Genomic DNA, 26,975 nt, shown 5'->3' on the forward strand with positions numbered 1-26,975 from the left:
CAAGAAGAAGTCCAGAACTTTTCATTTAAGAGAAAAAAAAAAAGGAATTTCCCTGGTGAAATCATGTAAACGCTCCTCCTAACATGCGAGTTAAGATACTCCAGCTTTGGAGCTGGCAGAGGTGCAAGTGTTGTTTCTCAATGTCTATCAGTGCTTGCACAGCTTCCCCGGAGAAGGCTGTGGTTAGATAAAGGGGAAGTAATCTTAGAAGAAATAGAAAGACTCCTATTTTCTCAGTCATCCCTGGAGAAAGCCCGGCCAGCAGGGTATATTCCAGCCGCCTTCTCAGCAGTGTGCATGTACTCGGCAGAAAGCTACACCGTTTGGACAAGGTTACAGCTTCCTGTGCTTGCCAAGCCTCTGCTTGCTCATGTTTTTCATATTTACAAGTAATTATTCTATGAACTTCCCACAATCCCTGTAAAATAAAAAAACTCCCAAACTAGAAGGGAAAACCAATAAAGGCCAAGGTTCTTATGAATGCACAGGAACCAGTAAATGAACCTGGGCAGAAGTGTAACTTGTGGGGGTACAATTGCAAACGGGGCCATAAGGGGTCTCTTCTCTACACAAACTGATCATTACTATAAGTAATACTTCATAGTCCAGGGGCCCAGTAACATCAAATTACTCCTCTGCGGGTTAATACAAATTTGGGTTGAAAAAATCAAGGGGTTTTTTAACCATTTTCTAGAAAAGCTCATTATATAAAGATAAAAAAAAACAAATCAATCAAAGCAATCAATAAGTAAATTCACCCATAAATACAGTACAGATGCATACACAGTATATTCATATAAGGATTGATACCTCAGATTGCATAATGGTCGATGCACTGAGGTCCGACATCCTTTGTGCTTTATTTATAGGCAAATTCACTTATTGATTGCAGTGATTTATTTTAACATGCGCTTAGATATATTCACTCATATTTTACCTTAACATATATATTCAAGTATAAGCCGACCCAAATTTAAGCTCCTATTTTTACCACAAAAAATTGTGAAACCTATTGACTCCAGTAGAAGCCTTAGGGTGGGAAATTCATTGGTCACAGCCCCCCCGCCCCTGTATATAGCCAGCCCTATTGCAGTGACGGCTGCCCTCAGGGCCTGTGATGTCACACGGACCTGCCGCTGGCAGACAGATCGAAGAGGAGACCTGTAGGGGCGTTGGGGAGGAGAGTATTGACTTTTTATTTTTTGCTGAAAAACTTGGCTCATACTCGAGTATGTACAGTATATATATAATAATTTACATGAATAGGAAATTAATGCATACACTGTTTAACAATATATATGTATACACCATGTTTAATAGAGACGTGATGTCAAAACGTTGCTATTTTTTGTGAATAAAGTGCACTACTTTGCTCTGATGGATTGATAATGAGTGCTGCTGCTTTTTTCGATTTTTGTGGATTGGGGGTTCCAGCAACATGGACCCATTGCTGCTTACACCTGGAACAATATGTTGGACTACAGGTAAATATTCCGGGTTTGGAATATTGATGAGCTAATCGGTAACAGATAATAATCTAATCTTATATTCAAGTCCCCTATGATGAGCTGATACTAGCCTACTGCATCCCCTGAAATGCACAGAATGTAGCTGGACTTCTGGTTACATTCTCTGTGTGTGCTGTACTATTCTACTTCTGTGTTACTGTAGCAGAAACAGTACTGTTCAGTCCACACGGCTAACAAATGAACCTCAAGGACTTTCAGTCCTGTAGTAGATCATCTCCGAGATAACATACAGTGACTCTCAGATGTGGTTATGATCTTCTCTACCACACTGGGGGTCTCTTTCTTCTTTCCATGACACACCTAAGCAGAGCAGCTGTTTGTGGTTTTCCAGACCAGTCATACTGTATACCATGCTGTATACAGTATTCCTATATGATGAGTAAATCATCTGATCTGTATTGTAGACACTACAACAGCTGCTATGGTTATCACATTCTTCTAGGTTGCCTCATTACCTCAGTGTTACAAGGAAAAAGGTTTCATAAATGTAGCAGTGCCCAGATGACTATTCATTATCTGTACTGCTTTATGCTGGGCCTCAGGTACTATGAGTAGTATCCGAGTCTATGGCAGAGATTACTTCCGAGGTAACTTCTCCTGTTACCAGCATATTATAGTGTACAATTGAATAACAACATCCAAAAATCACATATAAAACTGGTGTGTCGCTCATCCTATGCAACTTCCTTCCATGACACACAAAGCACAATAAATACACCCCAATATATTTAGTGACATATATATAAAAAAAAATTATAACAAAAATATCAGTACTAGATACTAAGCAACACGCAAAAACAATGTGATCATAGCTGCACTGCAGACATCAATGGAGTGGCATATGCTGAAGGCCATAAAAAGAATTCTCTATTATAACATCAGAGCCCAAGTCTGCAGTGCATATGTTACACTGGAAGTCACAGACGTGATAAAGAGCTTAAAAACTTCCTCTCCAAAATCACACAAATTGGACCATGTACATATGCCATGTAGAGCCCAGCTACATATGAAATGTATAAACCAATATGGAGTCTAGATATTAAATGTAAAAAAAATTATCCTTACTTTATTACAACAATAATCACAAAAGACAAATCATAAAATATCACAAATAATGATATAGTAAGGGAACAAAAGCAGAGTGCGAAACGCGCATCTGGGTTTTGTGAACACTTCAACATGCCTACAGGTACTAGGACTTAGCTGATATTCACCGCTACTGGATGGTACCTCCAGATTGCTGTACCTCTGCACGAAAACCAGTTTACCTCTTAGGAATCTCATGTGTTCTTTAAGCATGGACATTGGTCCAGTCCTTACTGTATTAATATGAATAGGACAGTGCAGCGGGGGAATTTTTTGTATTCTGTAAAAGCCCTAATTTCAACTTGGGCTTCCCCCTTTCGTTCCCTTACTATATCATTATTTGTGATGTTTTAGGATTTGTCTTTTGTGATTATTGTTGTAATAAAGTACGGATAATTTTTTACATTTAATATCTAGACTCCTTATTGGTTTACATCTTGTGATTAGTTGTTTTGGATGTCTTTGAACTGTGAAGCAATATGAAATGTACATGTTATGCTCTATGTATACCTCTAACAAGTGAACGCCGGGGTACCCATTGACACATGGAAAATGGAGGCATAGTTACTACCTCTTTCACAGTATAGTTCTTATACTGGTCAGACAAAGACCCTATGGAAAAAAGTAGAAAGCTATGTTTTTTCCCTCCTGCTATACAATACGCTCAGAGGCAATCAAAGCCTGTGGGGAGTGGATGTATGGCATGCATGCATCAGCCTCACTGACCGGATACATCAGGAGGGAGGATCTGGAAACTCTGCATACATTGGCAGTAGCCAATCATTCAGTGGGAAGATTCATCACTAGGCAAGGTATCATACTGTAAAAGCATACAGTGGGATATATCCGTGCCATATGTTGTATGGACGCACAGGAAATTGGCTCAATGTGTCCTTTCGAATTATGGAAAAAAACTACATATGAACCCAGAGTTCTAATAGCCAAAGAAGACAGTAATCAATACTGGATATACTCCTTACCACCCCAAACAAAAAATGAACCAACAACACATTAAAAAGAACTTACAATTTGTTCTGAAGACAAGCGCAGGGTCTTCCGATATGATGTGGTTCCAGTGTGACTATGATACTCCACAGGAGCAGCCTCCAGTGTTATCTGCTTCAGTTCTAAGGATTCTTCATCACTGGATGAGTTGTCCTCCGGAGATGTCCTAAGAATTGTAAGCGCATATAGATTATAAGCAAACGGTATTAGATGAATAGCGAACAAATAATGCTCTGCCTCTGGGGCTATACATTTCATGCAACATTAAGTGCCAACTATGGGGAACCGCTCCAACATTCCCATGTTAACCATCAGATATTTATGGACTTCCTTGAGAGGCAAGAAAAATCAGATCACATCAGGCTTGTACTGTGATCCACAAAATACACTTTTTTTTACGTCTGTATCTCTGGTTCTGAAGATCACAGAACCACAAGCTTAATGGCACCTAGAAAGGAGTATGAAATGTGCGATAAATCTGCGATACATCTGGTGCAGTATATGACTATTTAGCCTAAGGGTGCTTTCACATAAACATATGCTATGCCACGGCCGAAACCTGGACATAGCATAGGTTTGGCTGGAGAGGTGAGCACTTTCACCCCTCCCCATAGCAAGACTTGCTCCCAGGACGGATCGGGTGTGTTCACCGCACCATGCACTTCTATGGTGGCCGTACCGTATGCCAGCTGCCACTCGTAAGGCTAGCATAGAACTGCCATATACCTGCGTGTGAAAGGGGCCTAACTTTGCACTGCACCAACCTAGACACTTTTGATACATCCGTCTCAATGGTTACACTGCCAAAAAGAGATAAAGCTCAAACTGCATGGGGAGGACTCAGTAGTCATAATTGGTAATCTGTGAGAGGAGGGAAAAAAAAAAAAAAAAGAGAGAAAAAAAAAAAACTTTGGGGCTGGAATGCCTTATCCACATTGTTTACCTCCTGCATAATGATGTGTTACAGATGTTATTCAGAATGAGATGTCACATGAAATGCACATGGTAGGGAAGTGGAACTAAGAACAAAGTTTGAGCGGGCTCTGCAACAAAGCCTGCATCTTAGGCAGTGCTTGAAAGAAGCAAGGGCTACAGCAGTCAGCAACTTGATTAACAAATGATTACAATGATATCTAAGTAGTAATAACTTGTTTGCTTTTTTTTTCCAATCGGATCAATCAACAGGTTGCACAGCTAGCAAAAGTTGATAAGTGCAGCTTCCATTTTCCCCTTTCCTCCAAAAAAAAAAAACAAAACAGAAAAAACACACAAGTACTTACTATCAGTAGTCGGTACACATCAAATAGACTAATGGAGTTATCTAATTGCTGGGGCCATCACAATGGTCAGCCAGCTCCGGAATTCCCATTTACTTTCTAAAGGTGTGTAGGTGATCTCTGTCACTCCAATACAAATGAATGGAGAGGCAAAATGCATGCTCGGCCAGCTTTTCCATCAATTACAGATTCCTTCTCTAGATTGCTGGGTGTTTTAACAGTCGCACCCATACTGTTTAGCTTGTCAGGAGATTACTTGAAAAGTTGGGGCTACCCCTTTAAAGCATCAATCGATCAATAGTTATACTGTGTAGTAGTGAGAATTGTGCCTCTAATAACCATTCATAAAATGATCTGACCCTCACCGATGACTACAATGACTTGGACCTGAAGAGAGACCTGACCCGATTACCACATATTACAGGGCAAGTCTTGTATGGTCATAACCGCATGCATTTACCTAATAAGGGCTTAAATAAACACAATATGCCAAGCGGTAACAAAAAGCAGCTGTAAACAGCAAGTGCTTCTCCTCTGTTCAGTTCTTTCAACAACCGTCTATCAGGTGTGTGGAATCTGGCCAGGCAAGGAGTGGAAGCCAGGCAATGCATCAAAGGCCAATAAATGTACCGTCTACAGACGGTCATTTATCGCAATTCGCTCCAAACAGGGCAACAGAGACGTCCTGCAGTCTGACTGTGCCGTGTGTCAGAGCCAGTACTCTGCTTAAATATGAAACGTTAAATATATTAAAAATCGCATATATACCGAATATTTGGTTGCTCCTTTACTTCGGATGCTTGTTCAGTGCTCAATTCTGTATCCAGCTTTTCTTCCTTGGTGTCTGGCTATAAAAAGAAAAAAAATACATATATTTGCATTATTGTCCCCAAGAACCTCGCTACGATCTGAAATTGTGTATGGTGAACATTATCGACACTGTCCTGCATTGTTACCTGTTTAACCATACTGTCTTTCTTTCTCCAGAACCACCATCTTCTCGATTGTTTTGGCATCTTTTCCTTGACCCAGGATTCAATTGTGTTCTGTAAAGTAAAAATATAAGGAGGATATTCAAAATATCAAAAAAAAATCCCCCTCTTATTTCCTTCAATGGGGACCAGTCAAGGTTTTCCTCTTGAGAGAGAATAGGTGACCTTGTCCTATATTCCAGTAAATACATAGGGAATGGAAATCTAAATCTGCATCAGGCTCCCTGCATTTGGCTTCTGTGTGTTGTCCGTGAGTTATCCGTTGAATTAAATTATTCTTTTTTTTATATAGACAGTTGTGGTTTCCATGCATGTGAGCAGTCTGTCCGAGCCACTAAACGGCTTATTTTTTTGGCTTGGTCAGTCTTCTTTCCTGTAATCTGCATGTGAATGGATCTAAAACACAGGCTACAAATCTGATGTTTGCGGGTCAAAAAAAGCACGTGTGCAGGTCTTTCTGATGTGTGAACTAAACCTAAAACAGGTTACTAAGGACGTAGACTGTAGTTCTAGATATGAGCAGCAGGACTGTTACCTTGGGTAAGCTCTTCTGGAACACTTGTATACTCAAGATCATCGGAGCTGCCAGCACCCAGTTATAATACCTGGAATACATAAAAACTATGTCAAAAACTACTAAAGAGATTTACCCGTTACGATGCACTACTAGAAAGACTACATGTGTTGCACATAAGATCTATTGGACAAGATTGCACCAAAGATCATGAGTTTATATTTTTTCTTGCCAACCATGGTAACATTGTGTGGCCTGCTATGTGATTGCCATTCTTACAGTTACTTTTTGTTTGCAAGATCAAATATTGAATCGTTCTGAAAATGTAATAAGTAGTAGAAGTAGGCTAATCATATTTACCGGTTATAGATCCTCACAACAAGGTTAGGATTGTCAATGATTCCTGGGTTCTCTGCAAACTGCTGATAGGTGATAATGTGCTCCTTAAATTTTTCTGCATTATTAAAAAAACAAAAAAAACAAAACACATTTGTAGATCTATTAAATAATATATAATGAATAGATGGTTGTCCACTTACACAATCAATATTGATTATTTGCTGAAACGCAAAGTTATACAATTTTCCAATACACTTTCTGTATCAATTCTTTTTCAAAATATAATAATGGTTATTTCCCTTGTTGAACCCCATAAAGAAAAATCGTGCTCAAACGTCTGAAACGCCACCTTATAGCTATTTTGCAACATATAAACATTTACAAAACGGTGATCAAAAGGTCCTAAAGTCCTCAATGAAAAAGTTGGCTCAACTCGCAAGAAATGACACCTCACACAGCTCAGTATACACTATCAAAAAGTTTTTAGTCTCAGAAGACTGATAACGATTTTTTTTTCATACACAAGGTTTTACTCTTAATAATAATTTTATTATTATTATAATAAACACAATAAAACCTGTATAAATTTAGTGTGATCATCCCGAAGCAAAGAATTAAGGAGAGGTGTTATTTGAAACACGCGGTGAAAGCAGTAAAAAGCGCGCCCAGAAGAAAGTGTTGCAAATTAATTTTTTTCACAGTATTTTCCTGCATCAGGAATTTTTTTCCCCGCTTCCCAGTACAAGGCATGGAATACTACATACATGGAAAATTGGATAATGTTGCATCACACAAACAACAAAGTGGACAACGCTTTAAATGTCAAAGTTGGCTTAGTTTTGTGCCTTTGAAATCCACTAGTTTCTACATCCTGGTCCCTCTGGACACACAGGAAAGTAGTGATACATGGCTATAAAAAAGTAAAGAGCATCAGGGAATCTGGGAAATGCCTGGACAGGGTCCTCAGGAAAATGCTCCATAGAGAAAATAGGATTTTATTTGTTTCATTTTTTGAAGTATAATTTTTATTGGTCTTCCAGACTCTTACGTACCTACACCAACTGCGCTTTACAAATGTTAACGCAGTACATGGAAAACACAACGGAGAACTCTGTTAGTCAAACTGTTCTAGTTGCTCATGGCAACCAACCAGAGTTCAGCTCTCATTTTCCCACAGCAGTTAATAAAATGAAAACTGAGCTTCGATTGGTTGCCATCAGAAACTAGAATAGTTTTGCTTTCAGACATCTGATAAATCTCCCTCTAAGTATTCTCTGACATTGTCTCATTGTAAAGGCATGACAGAAAGATGGAACAAATTGTAAGATGAAACATCTCTGCAACTTGTCATGTTATCACTGATCTCTAACATAAATCACATAACCATTGCACTTCAGGTTGGCCCAGCTGCTACTATTGTAACATCACTCCTTCCCTTAGAGGTGTCCATTCCTGTAATGTTCTGCACATGTCTCTTAATTACGGATAACATACAGGGAGGAAAGTTCTCATTAAATGTTAATTATGCCTATGCAGTGCCCCCTAGTGGTTGTTCACAATGAAGCTTACCTTTGGAGATCTCTCCATTGTCACTCAGACCACCACAAAGAGAAAGTGTGACATCTGGCAAATCCATGGGAGAGTCAGAGAGGCACTCAGTACCACTATCGGCTGCGGCACTACCAACAGACTGTGGAGACTGAGATCCTGACAGTGTTTCCGACTCCATCCATTGCCTGGAACCAGGCTCGGAGTCACTGCAATGGAGAAAGTTGCTTGCATAAATAATAGAAAAAAAGCAACAAATGCAAAGTAATTACAGGAAAATAAACAGGCCACATCGCCGATAAACTACTGTATAGATGTTATATTTTATAAAGTGACTTTTGAAACCCACAGAAACTGGCTAAGGAGCCAGAACTGCTTAGATGGCGCCTTCTAAAAATCGAGATCCATTTCCTTTACTCAATTCCAAATCATTAAAATGGAAAGTCTGAAAGCTGTTATTTCTTGTAGATGTGCACCCACAAAAAGAATCCTGTTTAGATAGTTTTTGGGCTTTCCATTAGCCGCATCTACAAAACCCTGCCTCTGGTGCCCCAACCCTCACAAATTCTCATTTCTGAAGCTTGTTTGAAGAGTGATGTGTCCATACCTAAATGTTGTGCTATAAAAAGAAAAAAGCAAACATACCTTTTGGGGAAGTAAAGGGCTGCCACTTCAGGCTCCAAGACATTTAAGTCATCCAGATAAATGTCCCCTGGGCCCTGATGTTGGCTCCTCTTCCGTACACCTGTGAAGTGATGAGAACAAAGTTTACATGGTAAAAAGGTTGATTATCCGTTTTCTGGGAAAAGGTTGATATCTGAATTATTTGTGGGTCAGCTCCAAACATATTGATGTTGAAATGTGACACTGTCAGATATAGATATATATGCGCACCACTGCTTTATTCATGATGTACAATAGGGTAAATCAAGCCTAAAAGACAAGAGAACCCACAACTTTATCCTGCACTCCTCTTCTATTCCACCAGGACTGTGAAAGAGAGACTATTTTTAATAAAACCTAATGCATTTCTGCAAATGTTATAAAATCTAGTTCATCAAAATGTCACCAAGGTGGGACATTCTCCTTGGTATCCTCAGCACATAGTCAGTGCAATGGCTTTGCTGCTTCTGCACATGGTCTAACTAGACAAACATCAGCAAGACAGAACGGGCAGGTCATATGACGCCATTGAGTAACTTGCATGCAGTGCACACCACATAAACTTCTTATTATATAGTTAACGTACAGAGAACATAAATTTGAGTAATGTGCCAACTTCACATATATTGTCCCTCTCCCTGCATTAGTATCTGTGTAGGCCATTCTTTAATAGATAAAAACAAGTTAAAATAAAACAAGAAATGCTAAAAAACATATGTGTTTTAAAGAGTTCCTTTAACCACAATTGGTACTATGCTGCAGCATGACATGTCATCACTGAGGATGCCAACACAACATTATATACTTTGTACAAGGCCATTTAAAATATAGACGGTCCCCTACTTAAGAACACTCGACTTACATACGACCCCTAGTTACAAACGGACCTCTGGATATTGGTAATTTATTGTACTTTAGTCCTAGGCTACAATGATCAGCTGAAACAATTATCAAATATGTCTGTAATGAAACTTTAGTGTTAATATTGATTCTTATGACAACCCAACATTTTTAAAATCCAATTGTCACACAGACCAAAAAAGTTCTGGCTGGGGTTAGAATGATAAAATATACGGTTCCGACTTACATACAAACTCAGCTTAAGAACAAACCTACAGTCCCTATCTTGTATGTAACCCGGGGACTGCCTGTACTACAAAGCTGTTGCAGACCACAACTCATCAAGGTACGTACAGGCGGTCCCCTACTTAAGAACACCCGACTTACAGACGACCCCTAGTTACAGACTGACCTCTGGATATTGGTAACTTTCTGTACTTTATCCTTAGGCTACAATGATCAGCTATAACAGTTATCACAGGTGTCTGTAATTAAGATTTATTATTAATCCTGGTTCTTATGACAACCCAACATTTTTAAAATCCAATTGTCACAGAGACCAAAAAAGGTTTGACTGGGGGTTACAATAATAAAGTATACAGTTCCGACTTACATACAAACTCAACTTAAGAACAAACCGTAAGAACCTATCTTGTATGTAACCCGGGGACTGCCTGTACATTCCTGGGAGGGACATAGGGAGGACATCAGGACAAGCCATTATAAAGTCTGATAAGTTAGTCCTTCGGCAATTGAAGACATCATGGAATGGAAAAAAAATCCAAATCCCTGGCAATCTACCAAAATCAAGTCATCTCCCATAAATATAGCACACATGCTGGCTGAGAGATGCTGAGAGCATTACCCAATACCACAAGGTTAATGGCAAACAGATCTAGAGGGACCTCTTGAATAAGTTAACGCTAACATACACGATTCCACAGACCATTTGCTTAGAAGGAATCCTGATGGACAACTTACATGTATCAAAGAAATAAAGAATATTCTCTCAAGCAGTAGGGTTTTTGCAGAAATTTCTGCAACAAAAATCTGGTTTCATCCAAAGAGATATCTGGAAAGTCCCATTTAGATTAAATGAGATAGGTGCAGAAATTTGGCACAAAATCTATCAAACGTGAACTTTAGTGAAATGTTATTAATTTTTTTTTTTTTTTTGTAAAGTGTCCATCAACTGAACCAAGCTCTGGTCCACAATTCGACTATACTAGCACATGCTCCACCCAAGAATTAAGAATGGGGTCACCACTCTGCAAACTCCATATTTTCCTATGCAACTTTGCATGAGTTTATTTAGTTGTAACACTGGATGTGTTTCTTAGTTACACGCTGCATTTTTCTATCTAGTCATTTTGGGCTATGGCCACCAGACAAGCACAAGATAAATATATTAAGTTACGTCTGTCTTGGGCAATAAAACCTGACTGGACCCCCTGGATAAATGTGACTGTAGCCTAAGAGATTTCTATGGCGGACACCGTAATAAGGAAGGAAACATGGGACTTGTTAGGTCATTTATACCTTTCTTCTTGCCTGGAGAGTCTGTTTTCAATGACGGCTTCACATCAGAGATCGTATCTGCAGCCTCGAGGGAAAGGCTGTCCTCCACATGAGGGAAGCTTGGGTCGGTTTCAGATGATGGTGGCTGCGTGGAATCCACCTGAACACTGATGGAAAGAGGCCGCGGTTCTGGTTTAAACACAGTGAAAATAGAGTCCTCTATACATGCTTCTTCTTCTGCTGCCCCCGACAGCGCCTCAGCACTAATCACCCTAAAGTGCGTGTTTTCCGATGGTGTAATTGTGGCGGTCCGTGGGTGGTCCGTCCTCTCCTTCTTATTGACCTACAAAGACAACCAGTTTGTCATTGATTCTTTAAACCCATACTTACACTTGTCTGTATCTAGCCAATCTACAATACTGAAGCTACCCAAACAATTATGGTAGAAAAAAAAGAAGGAAAAAAAATAAAAATAAAAGAAGGCTTAAGACACAAGTAGTGGAATCTGTTTCCCTTAACCCCTCTCAAACCTCAAAGTGCTTTAGAGATTGTTAAAATGTGCATAGTATTAGTGGAATAAAATGAAGTAGTAAAAGTAATTAAAAAATATATATATATTTAAAAAGGCTAGTTCCAAGTTATTTTATTTTTTTGCAAAGGTATAAATTTGCCTTCAAATAAAAAACAAACATTACTTGTCTACTTCTAGCCCTAATGCTCCACTGAACCAAGATTTTTTTTATTTAAAGCATTCTTTACAAACAAACTTAATATCACAGACAATCCCATTTAAGTAGTTTATTAAAAAAAATATCTATGAGGTCAGAATAATCTGGAACTTTAATAGTTAAAACAGTTTTAGAACAATGAATAAGCCTTATTCACAGAACACTGGAAAGTCCCTTTATATGAACGTAGTTATTAGATGTAGAAAACTCCATGTACCTTGGCTGACTCCGGGAAGCCACCCCAGGTCCACTCCATCTCAGGCTCGGCTCTGTGCATGGAGTCTGTAGGTTTAACCTCCAGCTCCGAATCGCTCTTGGGACCCACTGACTGGCAGAAGCCACTGAAGGGAAAATAACAAGTTATCAAAACTCCTGAATATAAAATTTCTCAAAACTAATAATCTTCAATATTGATAGATTCCCAATATGAGTTTTATTTAGCAGAACCTCACATTAACCACTTCTCTGGTGCAATTCTACAAGGTTCTCCTCGTTCTATTTATTACACTTGTTGGACATGATAAATAAGTAGTCACTACCAGTTACATAGTCTAAGAAGATACCTGTCGTGTGGAGACCAGTCTCCATCAGATAGGGCATAATGATCTGTTGAATGACAGATGAAAGACTCTCTGTATTCATCTTCTTTTAAAGTAGAACTTGAGGAAGACCTGTGCAAAGGAGCAAAGAAAGGAACAAAGGTAAAGACACAGTGTTCATATTCCCCATGTCATTCCCTACATTCATATCGGGGTGGTATACATGGGGCGGTATACATGGGTCTGGCATTGGACACACTTAAATGCATCTACCCAAATCTGTGATGACTTTGGCCGTTGTAAGTCAATTTATCAGTCTACTTTTATACTACATAGCATCCAGTGTCATATTTGAATATTCAGAATTTAGTCAGCATAGACATGGCATCAACAAGGCATTCTGGGGGATTGCAGCACTTCAGTCTGAAGAACATTTAATGATCAACTGCATTATTATAGCAAAGCGTTTACAAGAATAAATAACCCATAAAGGGGTCTCCCACCACCACCACACGCCACTCAGTAAGTGATTGGAGCAGTGACCTGCCAGTGATGTGTGGCCTCTTCTATGGGGACAAGTAGAAGGTCCAGGACATTGGGGACCAGGAGTGTCAGTAGCAGAACAGCAAGTGATTATTTTAGTGGCCCTCTGTAGAGGTCCTGTACATGTGAATTTTAGTTTACTTCAAAAGGATTAGTTCAATGGAAGACTGCAGCGAGGGGACAATTGGGAGACATACATTTATATAATATGATGGGTGGCTAATCCTTTTGAAATTCGGAAGGTTCAACATATACAAATTCAATATATGTGGGCAACAGGGTAAAAGAACGCCTCCGTTAATTAAAAAAAAAAAAAAAAAAAAAAAAAAAAAGCCATTAATACTACACACACAGTCTCTTACTTAAGAACACCCAACTTACAGACGACCCATAGTTACAAACTGACCTCTGGACAATTTACTGTACTTTAGCCTTTGTCTACAATAAATCTGTAACAGGCGTCTGCAATTAAGATTTATTGTCAATCCCGGATATTACAGCCCAACACTTATAAAAATCCATTTGTGATAGAGACCAAAAAATGTTTGGCTGCAGTTCCAATTATAAAATATACAGTTCCGACTTGCATACAAATTCACATTAAGAACAAACCTACAGAACATATCTTGTACATAACCGGGGACTGCCTGTATTAACAGAGTTTATCAACACATATCAATGTCAGCTGCACTGGTCATATTCTCCAGTTCTGGCCAATGTCCTCGTCTGTGTGACTCGGTCCCCTCTCCTCATTGAAATGATCAGGCCGGTTTCTTTAATAGAAGGAGACGAAACCCTCCTACAGTGTATACTGTAGCCATCTACTGAATCCTGCGGCCAGTGTAAATAGCACAAACTGGAATGCCTAAAAGTACATCTAATATCTACCAGATCTACTGAATTTCCAATTACATTTTTAATTTATCAGGGGGATTGCTACAGAAAAGACCAAAACCAAAAGAAATATTATGCAATGCTATACCAGTTCTCCAAGTTTATTTACTGCCTGATTATTCCAAGATGCCGAGTATCTTTGGGAAAATAGTCCAAGCTGGTGTCTGCTTTAAATCTGAAAGCTGTATTCAAATGACCAGCAAGGAGTCAAAGGGGTGGAGAAAAGCCATGTTGGGCAGTCCCCTGGTGATTTGATTGAAGCCCCATTGGTCGGGCTCTTCATCAGTAAACTTCTATTTTGTTCTCTGATTGAATGATCCTTCACCACCCCTGGTCTTTTGTATGCAGCGTTTAATACTCTTTCTGCACAATACAGAACCTCCCAGAATATATAGGGACATCATTGTGGTCCGGTCACTGTCCTGGATAACATTCAGTGGGACTTAAAAAAAATATACAATCATTTCTGATGACTTGTGTCTAGGGGAGTGTTGGGAACATTCTTCCAATATACTTTATGAAGAAATTCTCCGTAGTTTGTAAAGAGACAGACTGCAATGTTCCCCTACAGTGTTACTTCTATGTTGCTATGGCAAATCTGTCTCTCCTCTCCTGTGTGTTACACAGCTGTGAGTGTTAACCCTTTCTGCTCTGTCCCTGGCTGTGGTATGCTTTGAGCATGATTTTCAAAGATCAATCTGAAAGTGCAGGAGTTAATCCTCCCATCTCAGAGCCTTTTAACCAATCACATGGGGATTAGTTGTAAGCTTATGCAGCCTCCATAGACGCACACTGTACAGGCTGGAATACACATCTTTTTATAAATTGAAAGCTCTGAGCTTAGAACAATTCTGCACTTGGACACTTATGATGAATCCCCCCACACTTTATAGGCTGGAATACACATAAACTACTCCCTCATGTAGATGTTTTTGTTTAACAAATTAAGCAGAATTTGTTAATGAGGTATGTTAGAAAAATGTTCACCACATCAACACCTACACGATATAAAAAAAAATTCATCTCAAATGATGGTTACACTTTAATACTTATAATAATATGTTAGCTTTAAATGTCAACAACCCCAAAGAAAGTTTTTGTTATGGTTTCAGTTACATTGGGGTGCGGGTAGACCCGAGAGTGTCTATAGGGTTAAACAGCCCCAATCACAATAGTTCTACAACAGCGCTACAAAAACAAAAAAATATTTGCCCATTAATACATAGTGAAGCAAAAACAAGCGAATTTCTCACTTTATTCTGCAAAACAAGTCAACCATAAAAAAAGCTATATAAATGGGTAGCACCATAATCGTGGTTACCCATAGAATAAAGATAACATTTTATGAAGAAGAAAGAAAATTAGAAAGAAGAAGAAAGAAGAAGCTAAAAAAAAAAAAAAACCCCATAACCAGAATTTGATATTTTTTAACCAGCAATAATAAAAGATTTAAAATCTCATAAATAAGCTATTAAATCCATCAAAGGGTGCAGCAATAAGCTTTCAGGTGGTTTTAGGTGTAGTTTTGTTAAATAAGCAGGATTTAATTGTAACGTGTGAACACAACCTCAATGATGTACCTGAAAAGTGGATCTCATCCGCAAAAAAAATAATCCCCCCATATGTCCAAATTCCCCCTCCAACAACCTTTTTTAAAACTGCTCTGAATGGTGCTCCATTCTGTTCTATGCCCGGCCGTGTGCCCATACAGCAGTTTACCTACACATGGCTTCATTTTTGGCCAAAATTATTTATTTATGGTTTAAAATAATTTTTAAAAATCATTTTTAAAGTGTCTACACTACAAGCTACTGCTAAAACTTGTGGTGATAAATATGGAGAGACTGCCCTCATGTGGGCAAACAGATGAACTGCAGAGAGTTATAGAAATGAATTGAAGGACACAATTAGGTGATCAGAGAATTATACCGTTTCCTCATTACAGCTCAGTCCATTTTGTGTATTAACTGGTGTTTTACACAATTTCAATTAATTTTTTTGTTTCTTATTGAAAAATTAGAATAATATAAAAAATGTGAACAATCAATAAATATAGGAACAAAGGATGCAAAGTCATAAACTAGGAACAGTCCTTCCTTTGCACTGTGGTCCGTGACCGAGTGTCCTGTAACACAGACCAACCAAAGTTTGCAGTGTGTGGGAGCCTTAAAGAGGTATTATCATTAGGGCATTCACATTTAATTTAATCTACCATATTTATACATTTCTTCAAATTTAAGGTTATTAAAAAAAATAAATAAAATGTACATTTATGGGAAATTATCCTCACAAAAGGTAATCATCTTATCCCTAAGAAACGATATAGATATCCTTGAATACGACCACCCCCGCCCCCTGGTCAGACATGTTCTTTTGACTACCTGGATTCTGCAATCATTAGTACAGGACGGCTGTGGGACACGCAGTTAGTCCCTGCCCATTTCATATATAAAAACTATTTGTTTATTTATGCAATCCCTCCAGCAGTGGTGGTCGTATCAGGACAGCTGTTTCTAAGGGACCATGTGACTACATTATTTGGTATATTTACTGTACCGTATTTTTCGACCTATAAGGCGGACCGGACTATAAGGCGCACCTCTAATAAATGCCTGCTAAGACATCTAGGTTCATATATAAGGAGCACTGGAGTATTAGACGCAGAATCAAAATGCAGTACCTAAAATGACCAGCAGGTGGCAGGCCTGTGCACAGTTCAAGCCAGCTACACTTCCCGGGAAACTTGTCTTCAGCGTGTCAGAGAGCTCCGGGGGTTAATGCAGGGTGATGCAGCAGGGGTTAAGCGGTCTCCCTCTGCCCCTTCTCCTTCCCTCCTCAGCCAGGGTGTTATTCCTCTGGGGTTCCCTGTGGGCTGTCAGGTATGGGGGATTTCTTACTGATGATGATTGCCTCGTGGTCGGCACTATGGCAGCTCCGGTCTCTCTGTGCTAGGGGAGGGTAGGATGGGCACAATGTTAGTTGTGGTGCCAGGGCACTTCAGGAGCCAGGGACCCTGTATACTGTGTGGGAAGGTGCAGGAAATTTCTGGGGATGGAGCTATTAAACACTGGTAAATGTACAGTATATCTTGTCTGTAGTACATTTCTGAATAAGTTCATATATAAGGCGCACTGGCCTATAAGGCGCACCTTTGATTTCTGAGAAAATTAAAGGATTTTTGGTGCGCCTTATAGGCCGAAAAATACGGTATATAGCCTACCTGCCCACCCCCAGTAGTATATAGCCTGCCAGCCCCCTTTCCTCAGTATGTCTAGCACAAAAAAAAAAAAAAAATTCAGTACCCACTTTTCCTATGCCACCGGCAGGTCCCCTTCTCGATTCCTGAGGGACAGCAGTGACCGCTCACTGCACACTGGCCATGCACACTCTATTATGTCAAGAAGAGGCTGATAATATGTGTGCACAGAGCTGTCACTGCCAAAGCTCAGGAATCAAGAAGGGGACCTGCCGGGAGAATAGGAGAGTACTGAAATTTTTTTTTTTTGTGCTAGACATACTGAGGAAAGGGGGCTGGCAGGCTATATACTACTGGGGGTAGTAAACAGCATTGTACCATTATCATGGTGAATTCAGTTAGATATTTTTGGAGATCATTTTTTTAAATGAAAATATTATAAAACATCCTATGAATCACCCAATTTTTTTAAAATTGCACCCCTCAAGCTACTGAAAACAGCTTTTACAAAGCTGGTTAATCCTAAAATAAGCTAAAACAAAATAGAGGCAAAATTTAGACTGGTCTAAATTATTATTTTTGGGATAAGATGCATTTTCAAGTGATGCCAATTCGGGGTGGCTTTGCTCTATTGATAAAAATTTATTAACTTTTTTTTGTGGCATAGAGTTAAAAAAAAAGGGAGTTCTGGAATAGATTTTTTACCTTTTTCTGGTGTTAACCGTATAGCCTAAGTTACAGATGATCTTCTACAGGTCAATGAGATTACGGCTGCATTTAGGTATATTTTCTTAAGTTTTTGCTTTGCCGTCTTCTAAGATGTGGAACTTATTTTTAAAGGAAACCTACCACTTGTAGTGGCAGGTTTCTGATGGAAATACCGGGCACCAGCTCAGGGTGAGCTGGTGCCGGAGCTTATTTTCGTTAGGGTTTTAAACCGCGATACCGCGGTTTAAAACACTAACGAAAATAAGCTCCGGCACCAGCTCACCCTGAGCTGGTGCCCGGTATTTCCATCAGAAACCTACCACTACAAGTGGTAGGTTTCCTTTAAGAGGAGGGGCTTATTTTTCTGTCTACGTAGCTGGTTGGGGCCTTTTGTGTTTGTTACAAGGATGCCAGTTAAGCTCCGGCAATGAGCTGAACCAATATTGTCACAGCGTAGTACATGTACCGCCTGGAGGGTTAATGGGTTAATAACATCCAATTGAAGAAATGTATGATAACGGCAGGTGAATTGAATTAAATATCAATGCCCAGATGAGAATAACCCCTTAAAAGGCAAGGTGTGCATGGAGTTCTCCCAAAAGGCCCAGGTCACATGCTTCTAAGGCTGGGTCCACATTACGTTTTTTGTATACACCAAGTGTATATGTTGGGAATGCACCCAAGGTATATTATATATACACTCACTGGCCACTTTATTAGTTACACCTGTCCAACTGCTCGTTAACACTTAATTTCTAATCAGCCAATCACATGGCGGCAACTCAGTGCATTTAGGCATGTAGACATGGTCAAGACAATCTCCTGCAGTCCAAACCGAGCATCAGTATGGGGAAGAAAGGTAATTTGAGTGCCTTTGAACGTGGCATGGTTGTTGGTGCCAGGGCTGGTCTGAGAATTTCAGAAACTGATGATCTACTGGGATTTTCAAGCACAACCATCTCTAGGGTTTACAGAGAATGGTCCGAAAAATAAAAAACATCCAGTGAGCGGCAGTTCTGTGGGCGGAAATGCCTTGTTGATGCCAGAGGTCAGAGGAGAATGGGCAGACCGTTTCGAGCTGATAGAAAAGCAACAGTGACTCAAATCGCCACCCGTTACAACCAAGGTAGGCAGAAGAGCATCTCTGAACGCACAGTACGTCGAACTTTGAGGCAGATGGGCTAAAGCAGCAGAAGACCACACCGGGTGCCACTCCTTTCAGCTAAGAACAGGAAACTGAGGCTACAATTTGCACAAGCTCATCGAAATTGGACAGTAGAAGATTGGAAAAACGTTGCCTAGTCTGATGAGTCTCGATTTCTGCTGCGACATTCGGATGGTAGGGTCAGAATTTGGCGTCAACAACATGAAAGCATGGATCCATCCTGCCTTGTATCAATGGTTCAGGCTGGTGGTGGTGGTGTCATGGTGTGGGGAATATTTTCTTGGCACTCTTTGGGCCCCTTGTTACCAATTGAGCATCGTTGCAACACCACAGCCTACCTGAGTATTGTTGCTGACCATGTCCATCCCTTTATGACCACAATGTACCCAACATCTGATGGCTACTTTCAGCAGGATAATGCACCATGTCATAAAGCTGGAATCATCTCAGACTGGTTTCTTGAACATGACAATGAGGTCACTGTACTCAAATGGCCTCCACAGTCACCAGATCTCAATCCAATAGAGCATCTTTGGGATGTGGTGGAACGGGAGATTCGCATCATGGGTGTGCAGCCGACAAATCTGCGGCAACTGTGTGATGCCATCATGTCAATATGGACCAAAATCTCTGAGGAATGCTTCCAGCACCTTGTTGAATCTATGCCACGAAGAATTGAAGCAGTTCTGAAGGCAAAAGGGGGTCCAACCCGTTACTAGCATGGTGTACCTAATAAAGTGGCTGGTGAGTGTATATATTGCATTGACAAATAGAGGCATAGTTGTTGCCTGACCACTACTCCTTCCAAAAAAAAAAAAAAAAAAAAAAAAAGGAAGAATGGAAAGATGTAGCAAGCTACGTCTTTTCTGCCTGCAGCCTCAGCTTAAGCTACATATGCGCCAAGCGGAAGCTATGGGGAGCAGATGCACCGGTATTCCATCCCTCCCCACAGCCCCAGCGAGCACATACGCAGCTCGGCAGGAGGGAGGACCCAGTGATGTCACTGTCCTAATATGGACAGTGAGTGACAACTGGGGAACACCCTGTTCATTAACATGTACACTCCTCCTACCGCATTCAGGTAGGGGGGGTCCTGGGTGATGTATACCACTGTATAGTCATACAGTTGGATAGGCCTGTTCTATACACCGAGGAGACGTCAGGAGGATTGGCAAAAAAACGAGTTGTGAACTCGTCTAAGAGAAAAATAAAATTTCAAGTAAATTAAAAAAAAACCTGTAGTAATATTTCTAATGCATCATTTCTCAGTTTAAGACATACATTTCTTTTAGAATATCCAAATATCCAACCCAGTAGAATTTATTTAGGTGTTGGATTCAAAAACCTTATGAAACAGTATAATCACTGTTGGTTTGGAATTGCGATTGTACAAGGGATAACCCTACTACACACCTTGATATCTATTGCATCCTTTATCGGCAAGCAGTCATACATGAGTGTGTTACTATTCTTACCTCTGAGGGTGAACTGGACTTTCTTCATCAGAACTTATTTCAATGTCAAAAATTTCATCGGATCCTACAGGTACCGGAACTTCTTCCTTCCTGTCATGTTTTGCTCGCCGCCTCTTCCTTTTTTTCTTCTTGACAGATCCAGTTATAACATTTTCAGTGTCGTAAGCATGAGAGGATGGGGAAGCCTTCAGCTCTTCTGCAGAGTTTGGCATGTGGCTTTGGACATTCTTGAAGAAATGGGTCTCTGTGGGAATAGGTGAGGTAGCCAGGTATGCGGGGACTTGATCCTGAAGACAAAAAGAGACAGTTGCTAAGAAACCCAAACGGCATAAGAATCTCCACAAATATTAAAAAGGGTTTTCTCATTTTAGGTATTTACGACACATCCACACTGTATGTCATAGACATCCAAAAGGTGCAGGTCCCAAAGTGGAGGGGGGGTGGAGGGGTTGCTGCCTTTGGCTACTAGTGGCCTTTGTCATTGTGATACTCAAATCATAAATCCCTATGCAAATGAGCCCCACAGGCTCCATCGATGTCAATGGAGCTTGAAAACTCTCAGGCTCATTTGCATAATTTGAAAAGTATTTTTTTTCCTTTAAAAAAAAAAAAAAAAAAAAAAGGGGAGTAGGAAGCTTAAGAGAAGAGTAGATCCTGCCAGAGGGTGCACACATCTGTACGTCAGTGTGCTTGATTTACAATCCTTCATCCTGGTGGTAGATGTTCTTTTAAACATTAAGACTTAAAAATTATACAACACCCCCTCTTCATATTCCTGTATTGAAGGTCTCCCCGAGTATAGTTCTATTAAAAGAGGTAGTTCTTAAAGTTTAAAATATGGCAACTATGTACCAGCCCGACTTGCTAATATGTATCCCCATCCGGCTAACTCTCGTTTCCGGGCTGTAGTGCCCGGGGTAATATGGTCCATGTCAGGTGGCATTGCCCTATAGTAGCCTCTCTCCGCAACAATGTCAAAACCATCATCCGATCCCTATTAGGTACTGCAACACCAGTGACCTCAGCTGTTCTTTCGCTGGGAGATAAGCCAGTGAGGGTAAAAAACAAAGCCCATCGACTAATTCAATTCATAGCACTGGCAACTAGAATACACACAGCGGAAACATTGAAATCTCCTGATCTGTCTTTTACAGCGGTCAAAAACAGAATTAACCTACTGCTGTAGTTTGAGCGAATTGAGGCAACCAGGACGGACACCTTCCATCTATTTGAAGGGATATGGAACCCTTGGATTTCTTCACAGGGCGCCCCAAACCTTGAGAGGGCATTTATATAATCACCCTAAAGACGTTTCAGTAACTTCATGGCTCATATGAGTCCTCTATCACGGCAAACTTCACCACTTACTACACCTATACCAATCTAATGTAGAAGCCCTTTTTCTCTCTCTCCAACCTATCTCTATCAGTCTGGTGGACACAGTTGCCCCTAGACACGACCCTGTAACTTCTGACATAGGGCCAGGGAAGCCATCTTGGATTTCTGTGTGATGGCCGTGCTCCAGAGTTTCTCTCTGTTCTCTAGCCACACCCTCTGCAGTCCAGGATGGAGCTCACTCACTGATGTGCGCTGAGACACAAACTATCAGTACATGCCAGCGGAACTGTGGGGAGAACTACAAGCTACAGACAGATACTGGGGAGGCACAGCAGATCTAGTGGGTTGTGGAATAGCAGAGATGTAGCAATGCTGACATGGTGTTTAATAGGCATCTCATGGATCTCATCTCTGATCTGTCTCATCGCTCTTTCTAAGTGTCAGATACTAGTACAATGTTCAGAAGCCAGATGAAAGTGTATATAAACCTTGTTCCCTGATAATCCAACTACACTGATACCCCACAGAACTAGATGGATCATAAAGTGTCTGCTTAGAGAGTCCCTGCCCACACCCTGTCTCCAGCAAAGGTCACACTAACATTTTCCCAGAAGGGTAATAGTACTCAATTTTGTGGAGTATTTTTTTATTTTTTTTTGCGGAGGAGTATGAAATTTTTATTAATACAAACAACTCTTTATAGTGTTAATTACCAGTATTTTTACAAGAAAATTATTACAGCCACTATCTGTGCTTAAATAGCCGATTGAGGCAAATGACTGCTTTGAATGGTTTATGGTTCATTTGGGGTGCAGGTTACTGATGCGGCCCCTTAAAGTTGAGCAGTATGACAATAGGCGGTGATAAAAAGATCCTACAAGGTTCTACATCCAAGGATAGGAAAGGGAGTCTTTGACAACAACCCTGCAGAGGTACAAGTCACATTGACTTATGTAACACATATTTATTGGTAGAAACTTACAGCTAGTAAATATATACATAAATGTATGTAAATAATGGAGCTGGAGAAAGCAGGAGAGTGCTGCTCTGTAACGTCCCACTGTTCTCTTCTCTTTGCACAGTTATCCAAAAAGGAGATCAATGTCACTTTAGGAGAGCATGAAAACTCGCTAAACACGCTCAGTCTGTAAACTGTACTATAGTCACAAATTATAGTGCCACAAATTTGGGAGAAAGGTGAGAAGCATCATGTTATACCTGATAACACTCCAAGCAGTGGCATAACTTGAAGCGGTCGAGCCCCAGTGCAGTCTGTGCTATGGTCCCTACTATAATGGATGGTTTATAGTGCTAGTCTACTCATATGGTAGGTGCCGCCTCTTGGGCCCGGTTGTGACCACACCCTCAGCATTCCCTAAAGTTATGCCCCTAACTCTAGGCAACAAAACCCACTTACATTCTCTTCTTCAGTTTCTTGTACGAAAAAAGCTTCTCCATTGTCACCAAGTTTCATGTGCAAGTCTACCGGTTCCCCATTGATTTCAATGTCGATCTTCAAAAGTAAAGAAATGGACATGTTAGAAACCATTAATTTTGTTACTAAAGAGTTGGTTTTTTATAAAATGGGATTTTACTTAATTACATACCACTTTTTCCTTGGATCGAAGAACTCCCAACTTTCCGAAACGGACGTGGAAAGGTGAGCAGAGGTAAGTTCCATCCTGCTGACGTACAACAATGACATCAATGCAGCCCGATAGTGTTGCTTGGTTGATCCCCTTGTACAGCTCCCTCACAGTAACCAGGACCTGCCCGGCAAGCTGTCCAACATAGTTCATAGTTTGAGACTAGAGAAAAATAAAAAATAAGGAACAGCTTTATAAATGTAACAATGCACAACATACAACTCTCCAGTACCAGCATTAGGGGGTCGGCAAAATGGGCATATGCCCAGTGCCCCCTGTCGTAAAGGGGCCCCTTGCATGTGGACTTTCTTGGGCTGAGCATATATTGCTCTTTTAATACCCCTAGGCCGAATGCCCGGGTGAAGCTGCTTATCACCTATCCCCAGTCTATAGATCCTTCATCTGTCTAGTTATCTATTACCCAGAATTTATCTATTTCCCATCTATATACCTGTCTGTCTAACCATTTATCGATCTAGCGTTTTGACCATCCACCCATCCAATCCACCATAAACCGGTTTAAGGAGGATACGCTCCAATATAGATACCACTTTTAAAAAAATAAATAAATAAAACTTCTGTAACTCTGTAGGGAAGAAACCCTTTATGCAAAGAAAAAAAAAAGTCCATTATTTCTGGCAGAAAGGGTGTTTTGAGCATTCGTAGCAGACGTCCTGCCCGCCTGGGTCCTCAGATAAAGTCCTGCAAGTGCCAACTTAAGGGCAGCTCATCCATCAGACGTTTCCTGTGCGTAGTCTCCGTGAACGGCTACACATTTTTAGCAGCTTATCTCAAAACGTCAGTTCTCAACAAAGTTGGGACATTTAAAGATATGCGCATCTCTGAAATCGGAAACTTCTTTTGACAATTGCTTATCTTTCTATTGTCAGCATAGTTGGTTACTAACCACATTAAAAAATATAGGTTTAAACATTAAAAAGTTGACTATTTCTACATTACAAAATTCTACTTCAGTGAATTAAGCTCCCTGGGTGCTGTTATCAAGCGCAAACAAAGGATCCGTGGTCTATTTCTAAAGTCAGTTAGAAAGGGTCTAGAGGATACATTATAATGGACCATGGACCCTTCCTGTTAGAGGAAGCAGAATAGCAGTGAGAGCCACATGGTCACCTCTTATAGAATGAGGATAAAAGCCACAACTGCAACAAAAATGGATAAAAACAGAAATACACACACACACCATTTTGTGGTTGTAGTGGAGGCTGCGGTTGATGCTTGTAGGATTAGAGAATCCTCACTTCAATAATAGATAGGCTTATGGCTCCCTATACTATATTACTGCATCCAATACCAAGGGTAAAGAGTTTATATCCGTTTAATACATTATTACTATAATTATTACTTTGGGGACAGAGAGAAGCTTTCTATGATCAAAGAATATGCTGAAAAACTATGCATTACATTTATGGTATTTGCAAACCCTTAATAGTCAGCTACAATATATCCATACAGTTTATGCAATTTCTCTTCTTATTTAGTGGAAACAATATTGATTCTTCATGTAGCTCTAGATATACAATGTTACAGAGTCCAACACCTATTACTAGAGTACAGAACAACACTGGAAAATATGCAGGGAGGTGGGTTATCGTTACGCAAAAGATAATTCCTTTTCACAAACAAAATGTACCTAGTAAAGAACCTTCACCTATAAAGAAGAAAAACAAGACAGCGGGCGATCTCTCCCAGGACCTGGCCCTTTTTACAAGTCTATACTTTCTATCTGCTATGAAAGAAGGCAAACAATGCTGCATCCAACGTCTTAAGTGTACAATGTAACAACACAACTAGTGCCAGAGGATAGAAGACACACAAGAGGGCTTAAAGGAAACCATCACACAGTGCTTACATAAATTGTAATTCATTGTATAGCAATGGATTTGTGAGTAACAACTTAAGAGAATGGGTGCCGTGGGTCCATCATACGATTCAGCACCAGTCCTTCCGTGCACGTGTGGTGCACCTTGTTAAGCAGAGGGATGCGCACTGTGTGAACACTGGTACAATTTGTACTGCATCCCGCCATACCTCTCACTTTGCGTATGCGCCAGAGGACTACTGCAGACCCACTTCTACACTGCAGGTGCCCCGAGTTGCGGCAAAGGGCAGAGGTAAACCAAATGTGTGTATAAAGGCACGCTGGCAGTTTAGGTTGTTTTTGTGTACATCTTTATTTTTTTGTATATTCACCTACTTCATTGTAAAGGACCTTTCACCACTTTACACATGTGGCGATGAACAAACCATTCAATATAAATGGTCAGATAATGGGACTGATAATTCTCTACTGTCAAAGAGGAGGTGCTGGAGCAGAGGAGGAGGGGGCGTGTTTTATAAAAATCTTCAGTCTCTCATTGTACAAGAAAACAGACACCCCCTCCTCCTCTGCTCCAGCACCTCCTCTCTGACAGTGGACAGGATTACAATGGTCAGATACTAGAAACAATATCTCTGCAACCATGGGGGCTAGAAAGTAAATTCAAAGTGCTTCTAAATATGTGTAGCAGTCCCTACAGTGTAGTATGTTAATACCCACACATGTGAGGTGGTGGGAGATCCTCTGTAAACTTGATCAATTCATGGAACTCCTGTGGGGGTTAGACAGCAAAAATTCTACCTGATAATAAGGACCAATGGTCCTGTGGCACTTCTTGTCACATGGATTTCCATTAAAAATATAGTAAACCACGCCTTGGAAGTTTAGCCTCCTTCCCTACACAAGAGGTTTCTCACTACATATGTTATAGTACCATTAGTTTTCAGCATTTTTATTATTATTATTATTTTGGTGAACCTAAACCAAATGTAAGATCTCCATTGATTTACAGCCTCTAGTAACTATGGGCCTCACTGAATGAACATTGTAACTTGAGGGATGGCTGCATGTGACAGCAGGTTATATACAAGAGTCAAGCACGTGCTACATTATCTTTACGTTACATAACAAGGCTGCACCTCCCTATAATAAATACAGTAACCACAAAGGTCACATTTTTTATTATCAGATTCCCCTATGTACACAGCAATTACTACTACTGTATAATATATACAGAGACTGAAAAAAAGGTGCACTCCAGCACTGTACAAAGGGAATCCTCGTCGAGTCTTAGGCCAATTGAATTATCCTTTATTCATTAAAAAGATGCACGAATTCACATGAGGAGACAATAACGTTGACGCGTTTCCACGTGGAGCGTCTTAATCATAACCTGCAAATGCTTCTGACGTTACGCCTTATATCAGAACCAGGTGAACTGAGGGAGGAGTCTACAGAGACTAGTATGGTAAAGGGGTACTAGTCTACAGAGACTAGTATGGTAAAGGGGTACAAGTCTACAGAGACTAGTATGGTAAAGGGAAAGTCAAAACAGCCAGTCTGAATCCTTCCTAAAGTTTTAGAACTACGTTAAG

General features: G+C 40.2%; 1 protein-coding gene across 2 annotated transcripts in view; it reads right to left on the reverse strand.

Annotated features, from left to right (window-relative positions):
- Positions 1-26,975, reverse strand: part of LPIN2 (lipin 2) — a 61,088-nt gene that overhangs the window by 11,772 nt on the left and 22,341 nt on the right. For both annotated transcript variants that reach the window (XM_072152128.1, XM_072152127.1), the window contains exons 2-14: positions 23,505-23,705; positions 23,315-23,410; positions 20,560-20,846; positions 12,603-12,710; positions 12,257-12,380; positions 11,333-11,654; positions 8,936-9,035; positions 8,312-8,499; positions 6,764-6,857; positions 6,425-6,494; positions 5,854-5,943; positions 5,666-5,745; positions 3,642-3,786 (exon numbers count right to left, since the gene is read on the reverse strand). In XM_072152128.1, coding sequence (XP_072008229.1) covers positions 3,642-3,786; positions 5,666-5,745; positions 5,854-5,943; positions 6,425-6,494; positions 6,764-6,857; positions 8,312-8,499; positions 8,936-9,035; positions 11,333-11,654; positions 12,257-12,380; positions 12,603-12,710; positions 20,560-20,846; positions 23,315-23,410; positions 23,505-23,696 — 1,896 coding nt within the window. In that variant the 5' untranslated portion in view covers positions 23,697-23,705. The remainder of the gene's footprint in view (positions 1-3,641; positions 3,787-5,665; positions 5,746-5,853; positions 5,944-6,424; positions 6,495-6,763; positions 6,858-8,311; positions 8,500-8,935; positions 9,036-11,332; positions 11,655-12,256; positions 12,381-12,602; positions 12,711-20,559; positions 20,847-23,314; positions 23,411-23,504; positions 23,706-26,975) is intronic.

This window comes from Engystomops pustulosus, chromosome 5 (genome assembly GCF_040894005.1).
Source record: "Engystomops pustulosus chromosome 5, aEngPut4.maternal, whole genome shotgun sequence".
Lineage (NCBI taxonomy): Eukaryota > Metazoa > Chordata > Amphibia > Anura > Leptodactylidae > Engystomops > Engystomops pustulosus.